At 46.1% G+C, this 19,856-nt stretch overlaps 1 protein-coding gene across 5 annotated transcripts in view; it reads left to right on the top strand.

Annotated features, from left to right (window-relative positions):
- LOC132805765 (calcitonin gene-related peptide type 1 receptor-like) overlaps positions 1-4,120 on the top strand; it is a 161,659-nt gene extending 157,539 nt beyond the window's left edge. For all 5 annotated transcript variants that reach the window (XM_060821003.1, XM_060821000.1, XM_060821002.1 and 2 more), the window contains 3 exons: positions 416-634; positions 1,886-1,927; positions 3,764-4,120. In XM_060821003.1, coding sequence (XP_060676986.1) covers positions 416-634; positions 1,886-1,927; positions 3,764-3,970 — 468 coding nt within the window. In that variant the 3' untranslated portion in view covers positions 3,971-4,120. The remainder of the gene's footprint in view (positions 1-415; positions 635-1,885; positions 1,928-3,763) is intronic.
- The last annotated feature ends 15,736 nt before the right edge of the window (positions 4,121-19,856 follow it).

Here is a 19,856-nt window from a genome sequence, read left to right as displayed (position 1 = left end):
TCAGGAATTTCCAAGTTCTCCCAGGGCTCCGGGCTCATGATGGCTCCACTGGCGTCAGTGTCCTTGGAATGGGGACCTGTCAGGGTCCCCACTCCTAGGAGCCAGTATCGTTTCGCGGTCAGATTGTCAATCAGTGCTGATTTACCCTCAGTAAAGTTCCAGTTGGTCCCTGTGAAATCGTCCCATGCATGTGAGTGCTTGGGAGGGCCGGACTGAGCTGTGACTGTGAACTCCAGAGGGTGGCACTGGCAAAGCACAGCAGGTCAGGCAGCATCTGAGGAGCAGGAGAGTCAGCGTTTCAGGTGAAAGCCCAAGCAGCCCTGTGTCTGTGACCCACTGAGGGCTGGACTGAGGATTGATTGATTTGGGTGCCATCGTTTATCTCTCATAACTCTCTGTTTGCCCTGTCTCCCAGGTCAACCTGTTTTTCCTACTCAACATTGTTCGAGTCCTTATCACAAAGCTGAGGGTCACCCACCAGGCGCAGTCGAAAGCCTACATGAAGGTGGTACGAGCCACATTGATTCTGGTGCCATTGCTTGGCATTCAGTATGTGCTGGTTCCAGCAAAGCCCAAGGGGCACATTACTGGAGAGATTTATGAACATGTGATGCACATCTGTCTACATTATCAGGTAAAGTATCCTCATGGATTCTGGTGGACAACCAGACCAGAACCAATGCCCAGCTTCCTGTTCGGGTGAGGGCTGAGCCCTATTGGCATGCTGCCTGCCATTAAACCAATCCAAACCCTAGCTTTGTGCTGCTCACAAACCACCTGAATCATGAGCAATGGGCATACAGCTGGGGCATGTATCGGGCAAAGTATCACCAGCTACCCCGCACAGAGGGGACAGAGGAAGATCCCAGGCCCTGTTCAGGGAGTGAGCTGCTCTCAGCTGAAACAGGCTTAGATTTGCTATCGGGGTGCTGCCCCTGACCACTGTGCAGTGACTCCTGCTGTCACTTAGCTGAGATGCTGAAGGGTGTCTCATGAGGGCAACACTCTGGAAAAAGATGTGGTTTGATTTTGTATAACATTGCAACTCAGATAAAACAGTTGGCATCCTTGAATTTAATTTTGGAGCCTAAGTAGGGATACCATACCACAGATTCTGAGCTTTAAAAACAACTGTAATCTGCCTCTCAATCTGGTTCTGTCCAGCAGATGTTCTGGTGATATCTCAGCTCTGTTTGTCTCTAGTCTATAGGCCATGATCTGTTTTGTACTGCAAACCTGTATATTGGTAACACTAAATCATGATGGCACAGTAGAGCCACACTCCCAAACAACCATCCTTCCATCGATGTTTCCCCATTCGCGAGATAGGATCCAGGTTATTCCTGGGAATTCCTCACATGCAGAACTCCAATTGGTCACTGTCTGATGTTACCAGCTTGTGGGTGGGGAACTAATCCGCAAGGAGAGAGAGCCAGGCAATGGATCACGCAAATATCAGCATGTTCCAAGGTCAATTTGCCATATCAATGATTTACTGACTCCCATTTTCCAAAAGATCCCCTAAACCACATTGTAACCTACTTGAGAAGTCTGTTCCTGTTCCAAGTTAAAAATCACACAACACCAGGTTATAGTCCAACAGGTTTAATTGGAAGCACACTAGCTTTTGACTTTTTAACTTTGTACACCCCAGTCCAACATCAACATCTCCAAATCGTTCCCGTTCCAGTGTGACTAATTCACGCACAACTGATTCTTCACATTTGAACAGTCCAACCCATTCCAAATTGCAGAGGGTTAGCTGCTTCTGAACTGAAATACCTGACAGACTTGATCTCCCAGAGCTGGGAGAATGACCGGGCGTGACTGGATAGGGAACTCCCCAATGCAGCGAAGTGACAAATAAATCTGCTTTCTTTCACAGGCGATACCGGTGACAACGATATTCTGCTTTTATAATGGCGAGGTGAGTTTGACCTCCAAGATTCAGTGTGAGTGACTCAGCACAATGCCCATTCAAGTCAAATTCCTGTTCCTAGGACAATGTTCCTGCTGCCAAGATTGCTTGTCTGGGATGGTTTTAATTTATTCTTTCGTGGGATGCTGACATTGTGGGGAAGGCCGGCATTTGTTGCCTTTGAACTGAGGGGCTTGCTTGGCCATTTCAGAAGACAGTTAAGAATTGAACATATTGGAGTCACGTGTAGGCCAGGCCAGATAAGGACAGCAAATTTCCTTCCCTAAAGGACATTTGTGCACAAGATGAGTTTTTACGGCAATTGATGATGGTGAGGCCAACTTTATATGTCAATTTAGTCAACGAATTTAAATTCCAGATGCCACGAACCCATGTCCCCAGGGCATTAGCCTGGCCCTCTAGGCCACGATACCACCATGTCTACTTTTTGGGGACCAGGATGTCCGTGGGAACTTGAGTCTATGAATTATAAATGATTGGGGATTGCTCACTAACTTCCCAATCTGCTGTATGCAACACTGGACACACTGACTGCAAGAGCCCGTTGCTCAGGAATCATAACCTTGGGATGAACTAGCTTTGTTTTAATTCGAGTGGTGCTGGAAAAACACAGCAGGTCAGGCAGCATCTGAGAAGCCAGAAAATCGATGCTTCGGGCAAAACACCCTTCATCAGGAAATTACTTTTGCCCGAAACATCGATTTTCCTGCTCCTCGGATGCTTCCTGACCTGCTGTGCTTTTCAAGCACCACTCTAATCTAGACTCTCATCTCCAACATCTGATGTACTCGCTCACGCCTTCCTTTGTTTTCGGCCCTGGGACTACAGGGCTGTTACAGGGCTTGGGCAGGGCCTCTACCTTCAAGAAAGCTTTAGCTGATTCAACTGTAGTAGTTGTTACAAACTATCAGAAATAGGAGGAACAGAGGACTTGGCACATCCCTGCTGGACAATATGATCATGGCTGATCTCCACTTTCCCACCCTCTCTCTGTCGATTCCATGAGCCCACACATCTGTCTGTGCCAGCCTTCAATCGATTCAATAATTGAGCATCCACATCTTCTGGGGCAGAGAAGCCCAAAGATTCACAACCCTCTATGAGTGAAGACATTTCTCCACATCTCAGTCTGAAATGATCAATCCCTTTTCCATGTTCCAGGTTCCCCAAACCAGGGGACATCACTTCTCAGTATCTGCCCCAAAAAGCCCCTTCAGAATCTTGAGGTGAGCACCTCTCGCTCTGCCAAACTCCAGCCTCCCATCAGAGGTCCCAGTCAGCAATCTGCTGAATCTTCTCTCCATGTTGCAGCTGGAAGAACCTCAAAGGCTGATGTTTCAAAGCTGTCAAGAGTCCAACAATCGCCATATTCTCTATAAAAGGCAATCATAGCTTTGGTGAATCCTCCCCTCCATGCTGCGACTCTGTAAGATTGACATTGCTGCTCACATTTGCCTGAAGGTGAGACTTGGATGGTCAGTGGATGCCCCACCTCCCCAGCCCAGTTTCCAGTCATGCAGAGGGGACTGGTCACCAGCCTTCTCTGCTGGGGTAGAGAGAGGAAACTCTGGGTGCTGGTTGTGTCCATCATTGTACATGCTGACATGGAGCAGTCCTCTGAGGAAATTCCAGTCCCGAGAGGTCTTGAAAAAAAACTGGGCAATGCAGTACAGATTCCCTCCTTCCTGCCTAAAGTGCAGTGTTCCCATGTGAGGCAAGAACAATGAGAGGTAATTGCTCAATATTGCTCTCACAAATAGTGGGAGCTTGTTGACATTCTGGTCACTGAGATCTGTTTGGACTAACAGGGCCTTTTTCCTTTAGGTGCAAAGTGCGTTTAAAAGGCAGTGGTCACAGTACAAGGTCCAATGCAGCCACCAATTAACAAGCACAGATATCTCACACTCCAATGCTACGTCCGTGACAGAGATTGCAAGATATTTGCTCACACAGCCCTCGAATAGCAACCACCTCAACAGCAAAAGCTGCCCTGAGGCTGCTGCAGTGAAAGTGCCAGGTCTCCACCCGTGAAGGAAAATGAAGACCACCACCAGATCTTTCAGGCTTTCTTCAATATCTTCGCAGTAGAGAGAGAGAAATGGCTTTCCTTTTTATACAGCATGACCTTATGGCTTTGGAATCTTTTGGTGGTCTAATTACAAGGAATTGTTGGAGCTTTAATTCTTGTTATGTATCAAATTGATGTATATGTTGATGTTTCTGTAACCCAGTGACTCACTCATTATGCTACTTGGGAGATTTTCTGAACTGTTCAAAAAGCCAGGCATGAAAAATAGTCCAGGAAGAAAGGCCTGAAGATTGGAATTACTGTTCTGAAAATTCAGAAGCTAGAGAGGTATTTTGACACTGCCTTTAACACAGCATGAGGCACTGCTGGACACACAATGACACCTTGGTGAACTTGTGGCAAAATCAGTTTTGGGGCGGCACGGTGGCACAGTGGTTAGCACTGCTGCCTCACAGCTCTGGAGACCCGGGTTCAATTCCCGACTCAGGCGACTGACTGTGTGGAGTTTGCACATTCTCCCCGTGTCTGCGTGGGTTTCCTCCGGGTGCTCCGGTTTCCTCCCACAGTCCAAAGATGTGCGGGCCAGGTGAATTGGCTATTCCAAATTGCCCATAGTGTTAGGTAAAGGGGTAAGCGTAGGGGTATGAGTGGGTTGCGCTTCGGCGGGTCGGTGTGGACTTGTTGGGCCGAAGGGCCTGTTTCCACACTGTAAGTAATCTAATCTAATCAACTGTCTGTGTGGAGTTTGCATGTTCTACCCGTGCCTGCTTAGGTTCCCTCTGGATGGTCTGGTTTCCTCCCACAGGTTAGGTGGATTGGCCATACTAAATTGCCCCGTAGTTTTCAGGGATGTACGGGCGAAGTAGATTAGACATGGGGAATGCAGGGTGGGGTGTTGGGGAGGAGCGTGGATCTGGTTGGGATGCTCTTCACAGGGTCAGGGTGGATTCAATGCTTCCACATTGTAGGGATTCTATGATTTCCTGTCTTTCTATAAATTTAGTACTAGAGCCAGTTTATGCATTTCAGGATAATGCATTTCAGTTGACCCTTGCATAGTTTCAGGAAATCTCAACATGCTTCATAATGCACTTTAGAGCTACAATCAGTGTTCTTTGGTTAAAAAAATATGAGCTAACATCTTGCTGTGAATCATTTCCATTTAGTAGTCTCTAGTAAACCATAAGACATCATTTAATGCATGACTCCCAGAAATTCGTGGGCCAGCTGGCTAGTACCAACTGAATTGAGGCCTTACTCAGGCCTCTCTCCACCTTTGAGAATCTAGAGGTTTCTGCTCATTGCCTTCTACTGAGGCAGGAATACTATACCTGATGTTTTCTGCCAGTTCTCTCAGAGAATGACCTCTGTTGAATTATATACATAACTCAACAATAACTTGCCAAGGATCTTTAGACAGTGAAATAACTCCACAGATGCCTGGAACCCATCAGCATCACTTTATTTACACGTGCATGGTACACGTGCATGAGAGCCAGCTCTCAGAGTGAACACAACCTCTGACACTCCTGTTTATTTTTATTTTTCCCCCCCTACACTACCACCTGACAGCGGTGAGACTCCTGTTTATAACTGTCTGCCAGGGCTCCCTGATTGGGCCACGGTTAACAGCCCCAATTGGGCAACTTATATTCTATGAGATCCACCTGGTGGGCCTTTTCACAATCGCTGTAGACAGCACCTCCCAACTGGAAGGACAAAGACTAGGAAACACCAGCACCTGCGAGTTCCACTCACCATCATAACCGGGAGGTATGTTACAGTTCCTTCAGTGTCACTGGGTCAAAATCCTGGCATTTCCTCCCTTATGGCATTGTGGGTTTACCTACAGCACATGGACCAAGAGCAGTTCACCACCACCTTCTCAAGGGCAAGGAGAGATGAGCAATAAATGCTGATCCAGCCAGTCATCCCCGAATGAATTCAAAGTCTGGGAAGTTCAGTCAGACATGAACGGCTTGCTTATGTCTCCACCTTGGAAAATCCTTCATTTATAGTCCAGAGATTTTTCTCCCCCCCAGCTTTCAGGGGCTAGAAATCAGACAATGTGAAGTCTGGGTCTGTAAACACGGGAGAATGGGAGCATTGCAGATGCTGGCGATCGGGGTCGAGTGCGTGGTGCTGGAGCGCAGAGGTCAGGCAGCAGCCAAGGAGCAGCAGAATTGACAGTTGGAGCATAAACCTTTCATCAGGAATAAGGGGGTGGCCCAAGGAGGTTGAGAGATAAATGGTAGGGGGTTGGGGCTGGGGCGAAGGCAGCTGGGAATGCGATAGGGAGATGAAGGTGGGGGAGAAGGTGATAGATCGGAGAGGAGGGTGAAGCAGATAGATGGGAAAGGTGATGGATAGGTCAGGAGGGCGGTGCCTCCCTCTACAAGGATCCTTCCTTGGGCCAGTCCCTCTTTCCTGATAAAAGGCTTATGCCCGAAACATCGATTCTCCTGCTCCTCGGATACAGCCTGACCGGCTGTGCTTTTCCAGCATCACTCTCGACTCTGTAAATAGGGGAACCGAGTGATAAGTATTATTCAGTCTCTGCTTCCCAGTTTCTGATTCGGACTTTGTGCTGACAATATTAATCACACGTTATGTGATCCCCAGCATTCTGGAATCTTCACATGTGAATGCTTACCTGTTAACCATTTCCGAATCTTTCAGCTTAATGTTGGTCTGTTTGTGAATCTGCAAGAGGTTAAAATAAACCATGGAATATTGCTGGTTGGAATTGTGATAGCTCTGGCCTCAGTGAATCACCAAAGAGACAGGGAGCCACGCAGAGCAGGAAGGGCAATAGTTCCATCTGTCCTCCATGAGCTGCTTTCAGCTCAGGTTTGGTGAGTTCAAGAGAGACCTGAAAATCAGTCGGGGTTCAGCACCATGTGCTATCTATGCACTTCTGCTGGGAACTCTGTGCAAAGGCATTGGGAAAACTCTGCTGTGTAGCATACCAAGGCCAAAGAGCCCAATGATTTCTCACAATTAATTTTGAAGGACAGCCAGCAAGAAAGGCAACAGTTCTGGGTCCAATGGGGACAAAACGAAATGAGAGGCTCAATCCCCAGCCTCCATCTTGGGGCAAAGATGGCGCTGCTCTGTACCATGTCCCATGGAGAGGTTGGAAAAGGAGCTACATTCTTCTTTCGTTTTTGAGTGCCTCGAATTCTCTCACCAGAATGTCTCCCTCTCTGCCTCTTCTCCTGAAGCCTGTTCCTGTCCTCCTCGTTGTTTAATACATCTCTGAGTTTTGTGTCATCTGTCAACTTGGACAGTTTATCAAGTCGGAGTCATTTTTGGTCCAGGAGTGCCAATGGCCCGGGTGTTGTGACATTGGCATTGAGTCGTGCGGAGGGACCATGTGGAATTGTTGACGCAGCTGACTGCGCTGGAATTGTCCACAAAGGTGACCTTCCATTGAGCAACTGGCAGGTGTTCGAGTTGGATATTCACTGGGTTCCAGCTCACCTATTAGTTACCCAGGAAAAGTGAGAGGATTAAAAACCTGCTTGAACTCTCAAGTGACTGTTAAACTGAGCCCCTGGCTCACCCTGCCCTCTCACTACCCCCCCAACACCCGCCAACACCCACCAGACTGGGCACCGTCTTCCCGGACCTACCATGAGCACTCATCCATATGCTCATCCTCTCCACTCCTTACTTTTTCAGGATTCCTCGGACCGATTTACTCTGCTTCAGGAGAAAAGCTTCCTGGGCAGGAATTTCTCAGGGAGTGTTCAAGCAGATCTTTCAATATTTTATAAGACTCAGCCAAAATTTATCCTGATTAAAAAGAATGACTCAACAAGAAGGAAGGAACCTGTGGTGAACGAAGGTGATCAAGGAACGTATCCTGTCAAAGATTAAAGGGTGCAACGCAGTGAATACGCGTGGTCGGCCAGAGGATTGGGGTTGTTTTCAGAACCCAGCAACAGATAAATAAATAAAAAGCGAGTAAAATGGAAGAACATTTATTATGAAAATAAATAACCAGAAATATAAAAACAAAAAGCAAGAGCTTTTTGAGAAAGAGAAAGCTAAGTATGAGTGTAGGACCCTTGGAGGATGTGGCTGGAGAATCAATAATGAGGGACAGGGAAACAGATAATCAGAGAATCACCACAGGGCAGCAGAGGCCTGTGGCGTTGGCATTGACTCTCCAAAGAGCATCCCACACAGTCCCACCCTCCCACTTTATCCCTGCACCTCAATATTTCTCATGGCTAACCCACCTCACCTGCACGTCCCTGGGCGCTATGGGACAATTTAGCACGGCCAATCCATCCTAACCTGCACATCCCTGGGCGCTATGGGACAATTTAGCACGGCCAATCCATCCTAACCTGCACATCCCTGGGCACTATGGGACAATTTAGCATGGCCAATCCACCCTAACCTGCACATCCCTGGGCACTATGGGACAATTTAGCATGGCCAATCCATCCTAACCTGCACATCCCTGGGCACTATGGGACAATTTAGCATGGCCAATCCACCCTAACCTGCACATCCCTGGGCACTATGGGACAATTTAGCATGGCCAATCCATCCTAACCTGCACATCCCTGGGCACTATGGGACAATTTAGCATGGCCAATCCACCCTAACCTGCACATCCCTGGGCACTATGGGACAATTTAGCATGGCTAACCCACCTCACCTGCACGTCCCTGGGCGCTATGGGACAATTTAGCACGGCCAATTCATCCTAACCTGCACATCCCTGGGCACTATGGGACAATTTAGTATGGCCAATCCACCCTAACCTGCACATTCCTGGGCACTATGGGACAATTTAGCATGGCCAATCCACCCTAACCTGCACATCCCTGGACACTATGGGACAATTTAGCATGGCCAATCCACCCTCACCTCCACATCCCTGGGCACTATGGGACAATTTAGCATGGCTAATCCACTCTAACCTGCACATCCCTGGACACAATGGGACAATTTAGCATGGCCAATCCACCCTAACCTGCACATCCCTGGACACTATGGGACAATTTAGCATGGCCAATCCACCCTCACCTCCACATCCCTGGGCACTATGGGACAATTTAGCATGGCTAATCCACTCTAACCTGCACATCCCTGGACACTATGGGACAATTTAGCACGGCCAATCCACCCTAACCTGCACATCCCTGGGCACTATGGGACAATTTAGCATGGCCAATCCACCCTAACCTGCACATCCCTGGACACTATGGGACAATTTAGCATGGCCAATCCACCCTCACCTCCACATCCCTGGACACAATGGGACAATTTAGCATGGCCAATCCACCCTAACCTGCACATCCCTGGACACTATGGGACAATTTAGCATGGCCAATCCACCCTCACCTCCACATCCCTGGGCACTATGGGACAATTTAGCATGGACAATCCACCCTAACCTGCACCCTTGAGGTGTAGGAGGAAACCGGAGCACCCGAAGGAATCCCATGCAGACATGGGGAGAATGTGTCAACTCCACACAGACAATGGCCCAAGGCTGAAACCTTGAAATTGAAACCAATGTTTTACATGAGTCTTCATGGACACTATAAACATCCCAATGTATCAGAGAAGCAAGGAGCTAATGGGAGGAAACAGTCTCTGTCACAAAGGACAAAGTAATTAACTCATGTAACGAAACGTGGACAAGTTGCCAGGACCTAATGACCCATATCCAAGGATTTTAAAGGAAGGGGCTGCAGAGTTAGTGAAGCGTTGATCAAAATATTCCAGGCCTCAGTGGGATCCTAGGAGGATTCAAGCAGATTGGAAAACTGCCCCTGTTCAAAGACTGAAAGTGGACAACTATAGACGAGCTAACCTAACCTCTGGTGTTGGGAAATGCTGGAGTATATTATTAAGGGAAAAAAGGAGGAAATTTCGAAAAGCTTAATGTAATCAAACAAAGTTAACATGGTTTTGTGAAAAGGAAATCATGTTCGACAAATTGGTTTTGTTCTTTTGAAGAATCAATGAGCAGGCTTGAGATAGGGGAACCAGTAAATGGTTTTTCAGAAGGCATTTGATAAGATATCACATATTGCACAAGATAGGATTGCAAGGTATTGGAGGGCACTATATTAGCATGCATTAAGGATTTGTGAACAAACAGAAGACTGAGTTGGGATTAATGGATCTTTTCTGGAAAGCTGTAACTAGTGAATTATAACAAGGATCATTCATACAGCATGGAAACAGACCCTTCGGTCCAACCAGTCCATGCTGACCATAATGTCAAACTAACTTAGTCCCACCTGCCTGCTCCTGACCCATATCCCTCCAAACCTATCCTGTTTATGTAATTATAGATAATTTACTCTCTCTGTTAATGACTTGGAGGAGGGGGCAGAGAGTAATGTTTCCAAATTTACTGGTGATACAGAAATAGGTGACAGGGCATGTTGTGGTGAGGACCTAAGCAATCTGTTTTATATATATATGATATATATATGATATAGATACATATGTTGAGTGAGTGGAAAAACAAGTGGCAGCTGGAGTGTATTAGCTCATGCACTTTAGTAGGACGAATGAAAAGACAGACTATTATTGAAACAGATAGAGATTCCAAAGATGTGCAGCACAGAGGGGGCTGAGTATTCTTGTGTGTGAAACACAAAAAATTATCAGGCGCAGTAACTAAAAAGGCAAATGGAATTTTGGTTTTTATTTCCAGGGTACTGGAGTTTAAAAACAGAAGACCTGTTATGATTGTAGAGGCTGTTTGGTGAGGCCAACACCTGGATTACTGTGAACATTAAAGAAAATATGTTCTGGCATTGATGGCTGTTCAAAAGTGATTCACTCCACTGATCTCTGGGACCAAGGGGTTGACTTATTAAAAACAGCAAAGCAGGTTAGGCCATTATTCATTAGAGCTTAGAAGAATGCAAGATTCTTCTAACATTATTGCAAGACTGTTGTAACATGTAAGTTTCTGAGGGGGGGTTGACAGGGTAGATGTTGAAAAAATGTTTCCAATAGCAGGGAAATGTTGAACTAGGGGGTATAGTTTTAAAAAAGTGTCCCCTTAGTCTGTCACCGAGCTGTGAAGGAAATTTCTTCTCTCAGAGTCTAGTGAATGTCTAGACTTTTCTACCCCAGAGACATGCGGAGACGAGATCATTGAAAGTATAGAAAGAGGTGGTTGATAGATTTTTGAACAATCTTCTTTTCTTCTACAAAAGAAGAGTTGAAGTCTGGGCAGATCAGCCATGTTCTTGTAGAAAGGTGGGGTAGGCTGGGGCTACATGGCCTACTCCTGTACCTATTTGTTATGGGGTTATGTTGATCGTCTCTGAAAGTACTTTTTTTGCGTACAATCAGAATTGGAAATTGGGGTTCCAATCCTGATTGGAAAACCTGAGGGGGTATATCTCTAAAACAGCAGTGGTCTCAACACCAATACTGGGAACACCAGAGTACACACCCTTCCAGTCTGAAGAACAGCTGGTTACCACTCCTCCCTGCTTCTTGGTCATAACCGCATTTCTATACATGTCAAAATGACCCCCATAATCCCACAAGTTTAAATTTGAGAACAAGTGTGTGTGAAGCTTAATCAAGTATCTTTAAAACATCCATAAACACAGCAGCAACTGCATTAGCCTCGTTAACCCTGTTTGCTATTTCATTTAATAACTCAATGGCCGAACAAATTCATACTGAATTACGCTGCACTTTTCCAAATGCCAAATCACTTTGCCTCAGGTGATTGCCTTGAACGTTTTCCCCACCAGCAATGTTGCCTGGTCTGCAATTGCGAGGTTTAACCGTCTCCTTTTTCTAAAAAGAAACAGGGCTGTAACATTATAATTGTTGAATTCGCTGGTATACCCAAGATATTGAAAGATTGTTCAAATCCTCTGCCACTTCCATACTTAGTTACCCAGTAATCTCTGATACCTCCCATTCAGGCCAGTTAACAATTCACTTGGATGTAAAACCTCTTCAATTTCATCCAATCTTTCTCCAGCAATCAGAGACACAAATAGAAAGTGCTGAAAAAGCTCAGCAGGTTTGGCAGCATCTGGGGAGAGAAATCAGAGTGATCTTTTCAGGGCGAGTGACCCTTCCACAGACCTGACGGTAGCTAGGAAATGTTCTTCCAGCTCACTGGAGCACTGCAGCCTGCCTGAGACAGAGATGTTGGTCAGATGTTGTGTTAAAGTGGAAGGCAATTGGAAGTCTTTTTTGTGGACAGAACGTGGGTGTTCTGTGAAGCAGTCACCCAGCCGACACTTTGTTTCCCCAGTGTAGAGGAGCAGCAGTTGCAGTAGACGGGATTGTGAGAAGTGCAGGTAAAGCTCTGCTTCACCTGGAAGGGCTGTTTGGGCCCTTGGAAACTGAAGAGGAAAGAGGCAAATGGATAGATGTCACACCTTTGATGGTTGCAGGGGAAGGTGCAGTGGGGGGTGTTGGGAGTGAAGGAAGAGTGTACCAGGGTGTCCCAGAGGGAACGGTCCCTGAGGTAGGTGGAGGAGAGAAGAAAGTATGTATCTGGTAGTGGCATCTCATTGGAGGTGGTGAAAATGGCGGCTGATGATCTTCTGGATGTGGATGCTGGTGGGACGGAAGGTAAGGCCAAGGGATCCCTAATGCTGTTGTGGGAGGGAAGAGGGTGGAAGTAGGGGAGATGGGTTGGACCTGCTCAACAACGGTGCTGAGGAATCTTTGGCTGAGGAAGAAGGTGGGCATTTCGGAGGCTCCCTTATCAAAGTTGGCCTTGTTGGAACATATACGATGGAGCTGGAGGAACTGAGAGGATGGAATGAAGTCTTTCCAGGAAACAGAGTGAGCGAATGTAGAGTCCAGGGAGCTGTGGGAGTCGATGGGTTTATTGTGGATATTGGTGGCCAGGCTAAAGTGAGGACTGCAGATGCTGGAAACACGAATTTAGATCAGTGTGGTGCTGGAAAAGTGCAGCAGGCCAGGCAGCATCGGAGGAGCAGGAAAATCGACATTTCAGGCAAAAGCCCTCCATCAGGAATCCTAATGAAGGGCTTTTGCCCGAAATGTCGATATTGGTGGCCAGTCTATCCCCAGAAATGGAAACAGATGTCGAAGAAGGGAAGGCTGGAGGAGAGGATAAACTAGGTGAAAGTGAGGGCAGGGTGGAAATTGGAAACAAAATCAGTAAATCATTCCAATTCTCGACGAGAGAGGGAGGCAGCACCAATGATATCATCAATATATCCGAGAAAGAGTTGTGGGTGGGGGCCAGAATAGGACTGGAACAAGGAATGTTCCACATATTTCATGATGAGACAGGCATACCCAGGGCCCATGTCCATACCCAGGGCACAACGTTCCCCCCCACCCCGACCTGAAGAAAATGAGAGGAGTGAAAAGGGAAGTTGTTGAGGGTGAAGATGAGCTCGGCCAAGTGGAAAAGGGTGGTGCTGGGTGGGCACAGTTCAGGCCTTTGTTCCAGGAGGAAGCAGAGAGCCCTGGGACCATCCTGGTGGGGGATGGATGTGCAAAGGGATTGCATATCCATGGCAAAGGGGAGGCGGTTGGAGCCTGCAAATTGGAAATTCCAAAAGTGACATCAAACATTCAAGGAATCATGGGTCAGGGACAGGGACTGGACTAGGGAGAAAAGACTGAGCCAAGATAGGAAGAGATCATTTCTGTGGGGCGGGAACAGGTTGAAACAATAGGTGTGCCGGGCAGTCCTGTTTGTGGATTTTGGGAAGGAAGTGGAAGCGAGTTGTGTGGCATTGGGGGACGATCAGCTTGGAGGCATTCAGGGGGCACATCGCTAGATGAAATGAAGTTAGTGACTGGCGTTGATCCAATGGTCTGATGTTCCATCACGGGATGATGGTCCAGGGGAAGGGAGAAGGAGGTATCTGAGAGTTGGCACTCAGTCTCTGCAATGTAGATAGAGGTCAGACATAAAGTTAAAAAGTCATAGTTCTGTACAGCACAGAAACAGACCCTTCAGTCCAGCCCATCCATGCCGACCAGATATCCGAAATAAATCTAGTCCCATTTGTCAGCACTTGGCCCATATCCCTCGAAACCCTTCCTATTCATATACCCATCCAGATGTCTTTTAAATGTTGTAATTGTACCAGCCTCCCCCACTTCCTCTGGCAGCTCATTCCACACATGCACTATTCCATAGCTTTGGACTCCCCTCCCTTGGGGAAAAAAACGCAGTCAAGTTAGAGAGACACGATTTCCCATGCACAAAGCCATGTTGACGATCCCTAATCAGTCCTGTCAGCCAGGACTCCCTGAGTGAACCAGATGAACAGCCCCAGGCAGGAAGCTCATATTCTATGAGGTCTATCTGGTTGACCTCATCACAATCACCTCAGAGAAAGTGAGGTCTGCAGATGCTGGAGATCAGAGCTGAAAATGTGTTGCTGGAAAAGCGCAGCAGGTCAGGCAGCCTCCAAGGAACAGGAGAACCGACGTTTCAGGAATGATGCCTTCTTCAGGAATGAGGAAGGGCTGAAGAAGGGCTCATGCCCGAAACGTCGACTCTTCAGCTCCTTGGATGCTGCCTGACCTGACCAGCAACACATTTTCAGCTCATCACAATCACTACATCTTTCAGCATCCTTTTATGTTTATGGCCTCTGTAACTGACGATGAACAAAGGTTATTTTTGCCCTTGTTTGGCTGTAAACAATATCCTTCAAATACCAGAGGCTTTCAGGTAAACAAATGGGGCGTGGCTCAAGGAAGAGCAGGAGTTTGGAGATGTGGCCAGATCCTGAAATTATTCAAAACTAACCAATCACATTTGTAGATGGTGTGAAGGACTTTGTTTGAAAGAGTGTGATGGGTTCTTTGATTTGGAATATTGCTTGACACAGAACGTTGTAAGGTGGCCAGTTGGCTGTCATTCAAGTTGTCACTGCTGTAAAAGTGTGAACAGAGTTTTCAGAGCAGGTTGTTGCACGTGGATTGGCCTGAAGTCAATGAGATGGAAGGGCTGAAGAAAAATAATTTGAATTTTCCAGCTTTGCTGTTACTGCACATTAATTAGACAGGGAAATGCTTCAAGGAAGAATAGTTCAATTATAAGGACATCATAAAGATAATACACCATTGGCACAGGCATGTAATCCATTAACACCCCATCACTTGTTTTGTTTATTTGTTTAATAGTTGTGTGTCCCAAAATGCGCATCTGAGTTTATAAGCACATTATCTGTAAACCTGCTATTGACTTCTGTCACATTATCTGACTTCATCCGTTTCAGTTCATCTGCTCCTGAAACCCTCACATCTTTGTCATTCTCCAGGCTTGCCTATTCCAAAGCACTCCTGACTGGTATCACACATTCAACCCCCCCTCCATAAACATGAGGTCACTCAAAACTCATATCGGAATGTATCACAAGTCCAATTCCCTGTCATCCCTGACCTTGCTGACCTGCACTGACACCTAGTCAACTAATACATTGATTTTAAAATTCTCATCATCATTTTCGAATCCCTCCTTAGTATCTCCTCTATCTCTATACATCTCTTCGAGCCCAACAAATCAGGAAGTATCTGTACTCCTCTAATTCTGGCTTCTTGAGTGTCCCCAGTGTTAATCATTTCAGCATTTAGATTAGAGTGGTGCTGGAAAAGCACAGCATGTCAGGCAGCATCCGACAAGCAGGAAAATCAACGCTTCGGGCAAAATCAGGACTGAAGGCAGGGAGCCTCCAGGGTGGAGATATAAATGGGAGGAGGGTGGGGCCAGGGAGAAGGTAGCAAAGAGTACAATAGGTGGATGGGTTTGGGGATGAAGGCGATAGGTCAGAAGGGAGGGTGGAGCAGATAGATGGGAAGGGACAGGCCATGAGGGCGGTGCTGAGCTGAGAGATTGGAACTGGGGTAAGGTGGGGGGAGGGGAAATGAGGAAACTGGTGAAGTCCACTGTTGCTGCCTGTGCCATCAGATGCAAGGCCCTAACCTTTGAAATGCCTTTTCTATACCTCTTCCTTGCTCTCCTCTTTTAAAGCCTGCCTATTTGATTAATGTTTCCTTTGGTTTCGTGTTCTAATATCGCTATGTGGCTTTGTTTTGTCATGCACCTTGCATGCTTCATTACACGAAGGTGCTATGTGAATTTAAGTTATTTAAAAAGAGTTTTGAGTTCCTTTTCTGTTAGTCACCAATTCTCAGTTTTTCTTTGTCTCTTTTTAGAATCTCAACTGTTTTTTTATAATGAGCTTGGTTTGTACTTATTATAAACCCTACAATTGCCATCAGCTTGCTTTCTCCATCTTATTTAACCTCTCAAATTTTATCCACACAGGGAATTTAGTTTTGGATACTCTTCCTTTCTTGCTCATGGAATGTGTCTGCACTTGAACGGTCTCCTCTTGGAAGGTTTCCTCTTGTTTAATTACAAGTTTACTGACCAGATCTTGATTCCATTCCACCTGGCCCAGATCCCTTTTCAACTCATCAAATTTCAGTCTTCAGTGAAGAAGTTTTTGCTTGACTTGTCCTTGTTCTTTGTTGCAACTATTCCAAATGATATTGTGATCACGGTTCCCTCAACACTGAAACATACTCCACTTCTTTCCCAGATCCAGCAGTACATCCTTCCTCATTGGGCGAGAAACACAGAGTAAGAAGTGCCTCATGGACGTATTTCAGAAATTACTCTCCATCTGTACCCTTTACACAGTTACTATTTAAGAGGCTCACAAGATAATGGAAGTCCTCTATTAGCACTGCTCTGTAGATCTAGCATCTTTTAATACTTTATCTCCAAATTTGCTCTTCTAACTCCTTCCCACGACTTAATTAACTGCAGCATAATGCTGTTTGTTATTGTTCCATCATTCTGACCAAATATTGAATGAGTTTTGAGAAGATTTGTAACTCAGGTTGAGGTTCTGGATGACGGTTTGCTCGCTGTGCATTAACTATTCAAACTCTGGAGATGGATGATGTAGTTAGCGACCAATACCTAAAGCCAGGGGTATTCTATTTCCCTTTGGTTGAGGAACAATGGCAAATATTTAAGAAAATAATTCATGCACACAGCAAAGAACATATCTCAATGATGAAGGAGGATTCTCGGAAGGTAATACAGCAAATGTGGTTAAGGATAGTATCAAATGGAAAGAACAACACACAATTTGGTAAAGATTAATGATAAGCCAGAGAATTGGGAAAATTATAAAAAAACTGACAAAAGATGGCCAAAAAAAGGGAGAAAATAAACTGAGAGTAAACTTAGAAGTAACATCAAGACAGACATCAAAAGACTTTTTTTTTAATCTATAAAAAGGAAGAGGAGGCACACTTTGCATCAGTTGTCACAGTAGAAGACACAAACAGTATTCCAAACTTAATAAATAATCATAGGGAAAAGGAAGAGAAGAAGTAAATACAATAACTACCACGAGAGGAAAACTGCTCGGGCAACTAAAGGGGGGAAAGATCGATAAGTCCCATGGACCTGATGGGATGCTTCCTGGAATATTGGAGGAGCAAATGAGTGAACTGCAAAAATGGTTTATTCCAGTCTGGTGCAAGAGTACAAAGAGAACAGTGGGGAGGGGGGGACGGGTTTTGGCCTAGGAGGGAAGTTAGAGATAGTATTTGATGCAAAACAAAGGCATAAAAATGGGCGTGGCAAAAAGTAGACCTGAGGATTGAGAATAGTTAAGAATGGGAAAATAGAGTATAAGAGTAAGCTTGTGGGGAACTGAAGAACAGACTGTTTAAGTTTCCAAAGGTATGTAAAAAGATTGGTGGAAACTAATGAAGGTCTCCTACAATCATAAACAGGGAATTTATAATGGGGGACACAAAAATGGCTGACAAACTAATTCATACTTCACTTCTGTCTTCACAAAAGAGGAACACGAATAACATCAGAAATAATAAGGAACACAGGGTTTAGTGAGAGAGTGGAATTGAAGCAAATTAATAGAGAAATATTAGAGAATTAGTGGAGCCCCTTGCAGAGATATTGGTATCATTGACAGTTGTGGGTGAGGTGCCAGAAGACTGGCGGTTGGCTCGTGTGGTGCCATTGTTTAAGAAAGACTGCAATGAAAAGCCAGGGATCCACAGAGCAGTGAGTCTGACATCAGTAGTGGTTAAGTCGTTGGAGGGGATTCTGAGAGATAGGGTCTACATGCATTTGGAAAGCCAGGGACTGATTAGAGATAGGCAGCATGGCTTTGTGCATGGGAAATCATGTCTTGCAAATGTGATTGAGCTTTTTTTTTGAAGAAGTTAGCAAAAAGATAGATGAACGCAGAATGGTAGACATTATTTATATGGGCTTCAGCAAGGCCATTGACAAGGTCCTGCATGGTAGACTGGTTAGGAAGGTTAGATCACATGGGAGTCAAGAGTGTGGTGCTGGAAAAGCACAGGTCAGGCAACAATCGACGTTTCAGGCAAAAGCCGAGCATTTCGGGCATCAGAAATGAGGCTGGGAGCCAAGGGGGTGGTGAGATAAATGGGAGGGGGGTGAGGCTGGGGGGGAGGGGGGGGAGGTAGCTGAGAGTGCAATAGGTGGATGGAGAAGAGGGTAATAGTGATAGGTCAGAGAGGAGGGTGGAGTGGATAGGCGAGAATGAAGATGGAAAGGTAGGACAGGTCATGAGGGTGGTGCTGAGTTGCAAGATTGGAACTGGGCTGTGGGGGGGGGGGCAGGGGAACTGTGGAAACTGGTGACATTCAAATTGATGCCATGGGGTTGGAAGGTCCTGTGGTGGAAGATGAACATCTCAATGTAGATTGCAGTTTCCTCATTTCCCCTCCCCCACCTCACCGCAGTTCCAACTTGGCACTGCCCTCATGACCTGTCCTGCCTGTCCACCTTCCTTCTCACCTACCCGCTCCACCCTCCCCTCTGACTTATCACTATTACCCCCACCCCCATCTACCTATCACACCATTAGCTACCTTCCCTCCCCTCTCACCCCCAACACCCCTCCCATTTATCTCTCTACCCCATTGGCTCACAGCCTCAGTTTTGATGAAGGGCTTTTGCCTGATATGTTGACTCACTTGCTCCTCGGATACTGCCTGACCTGCTGTGCTTTTCCAGCACCACACTTTCGATTCTAATCTCCAAAATTTGCAGTCCTCACTTTCACCTAGAACATGAGAGATCCGGGGGAGCTAGCCAATTGGACACAAAATTAGTTTGATGATAGGAGACAGAGGGTGGTGGTAGAAGGCTATTTAGAAGGCATAATCTCAGACATGGTGGGGGTGAGGGGCAGGACTGATGTCTCACACTTCAGGCAAAGATGATGATGAGGAATTTCTTCTCTTTGTAGGCGGTGAATCTGTGGAATTCTTCACTGCCGGGGGCTGTTGAGGCTGGTAATTGTGTATATTCTGTGATAGACAGATTTTTATCAGCTAGGGGATTAAGGGTTATGGGAATAAGAATAAGGAAAAGTGGAGTTTGAGGATTATTAGATGATCCATGATTTCATGGAATTGCAGAGTAGACGCAATAGGCTGATTGGTCAATTTCTGCCTCTGTTAAGAAGGTTGTTAAGGAGGCAGATGGTTTGTTGGCGCTTATTGGTAGAGAGATCGAGTTTCATAGCCACAAGTCATGCTTCAGCTGGTAAGGCCCTAGCTGAAGTGTTGTGTAGAGTTCTGGTCACCACATTATAAGAAGCTTTGGAAAGGATTCAGAGGAGATTTACTAGAATGTTGCCTGGTATGGAAGGAAGGTCTTATGAGGAAAGGCCGAGAGAACTGAGGCTGTTTCCATTGAGAGGTGACTTAATTGAGATGTAATCGAGGGTTAGATAGGGTGAACAATGAGAACCTTTTTCCTCGGATGGTGAAGGCTAACATGAGGGGACGTAGATTTAGGACAGATATCAGGGGTAGTTTCTTTACTCAGAAAGTAGTAGGGGG

The sequence above is a fragment of the Hemiscyllium ocellatum genome, chromosome X (assembly GCF_020745735.1).
Source record: "Hemiscyllium ocellatum isolate sHemOce1 chromosome X, sHemOce1.pat.X.cur, whole genome shotgun sequence".
Taxonomy (NCBI): domain Eukaryota; kingdom Metazoa; phylum Chordata; class Chondrichthyes; order Orectolobiformes; family Hemiscylliidae; genus Hemiscyllium; species Hemiscyllium ocellatum.
This window is presented reverse-complemented; position numbering and strand designations above follow the sequence as displayed.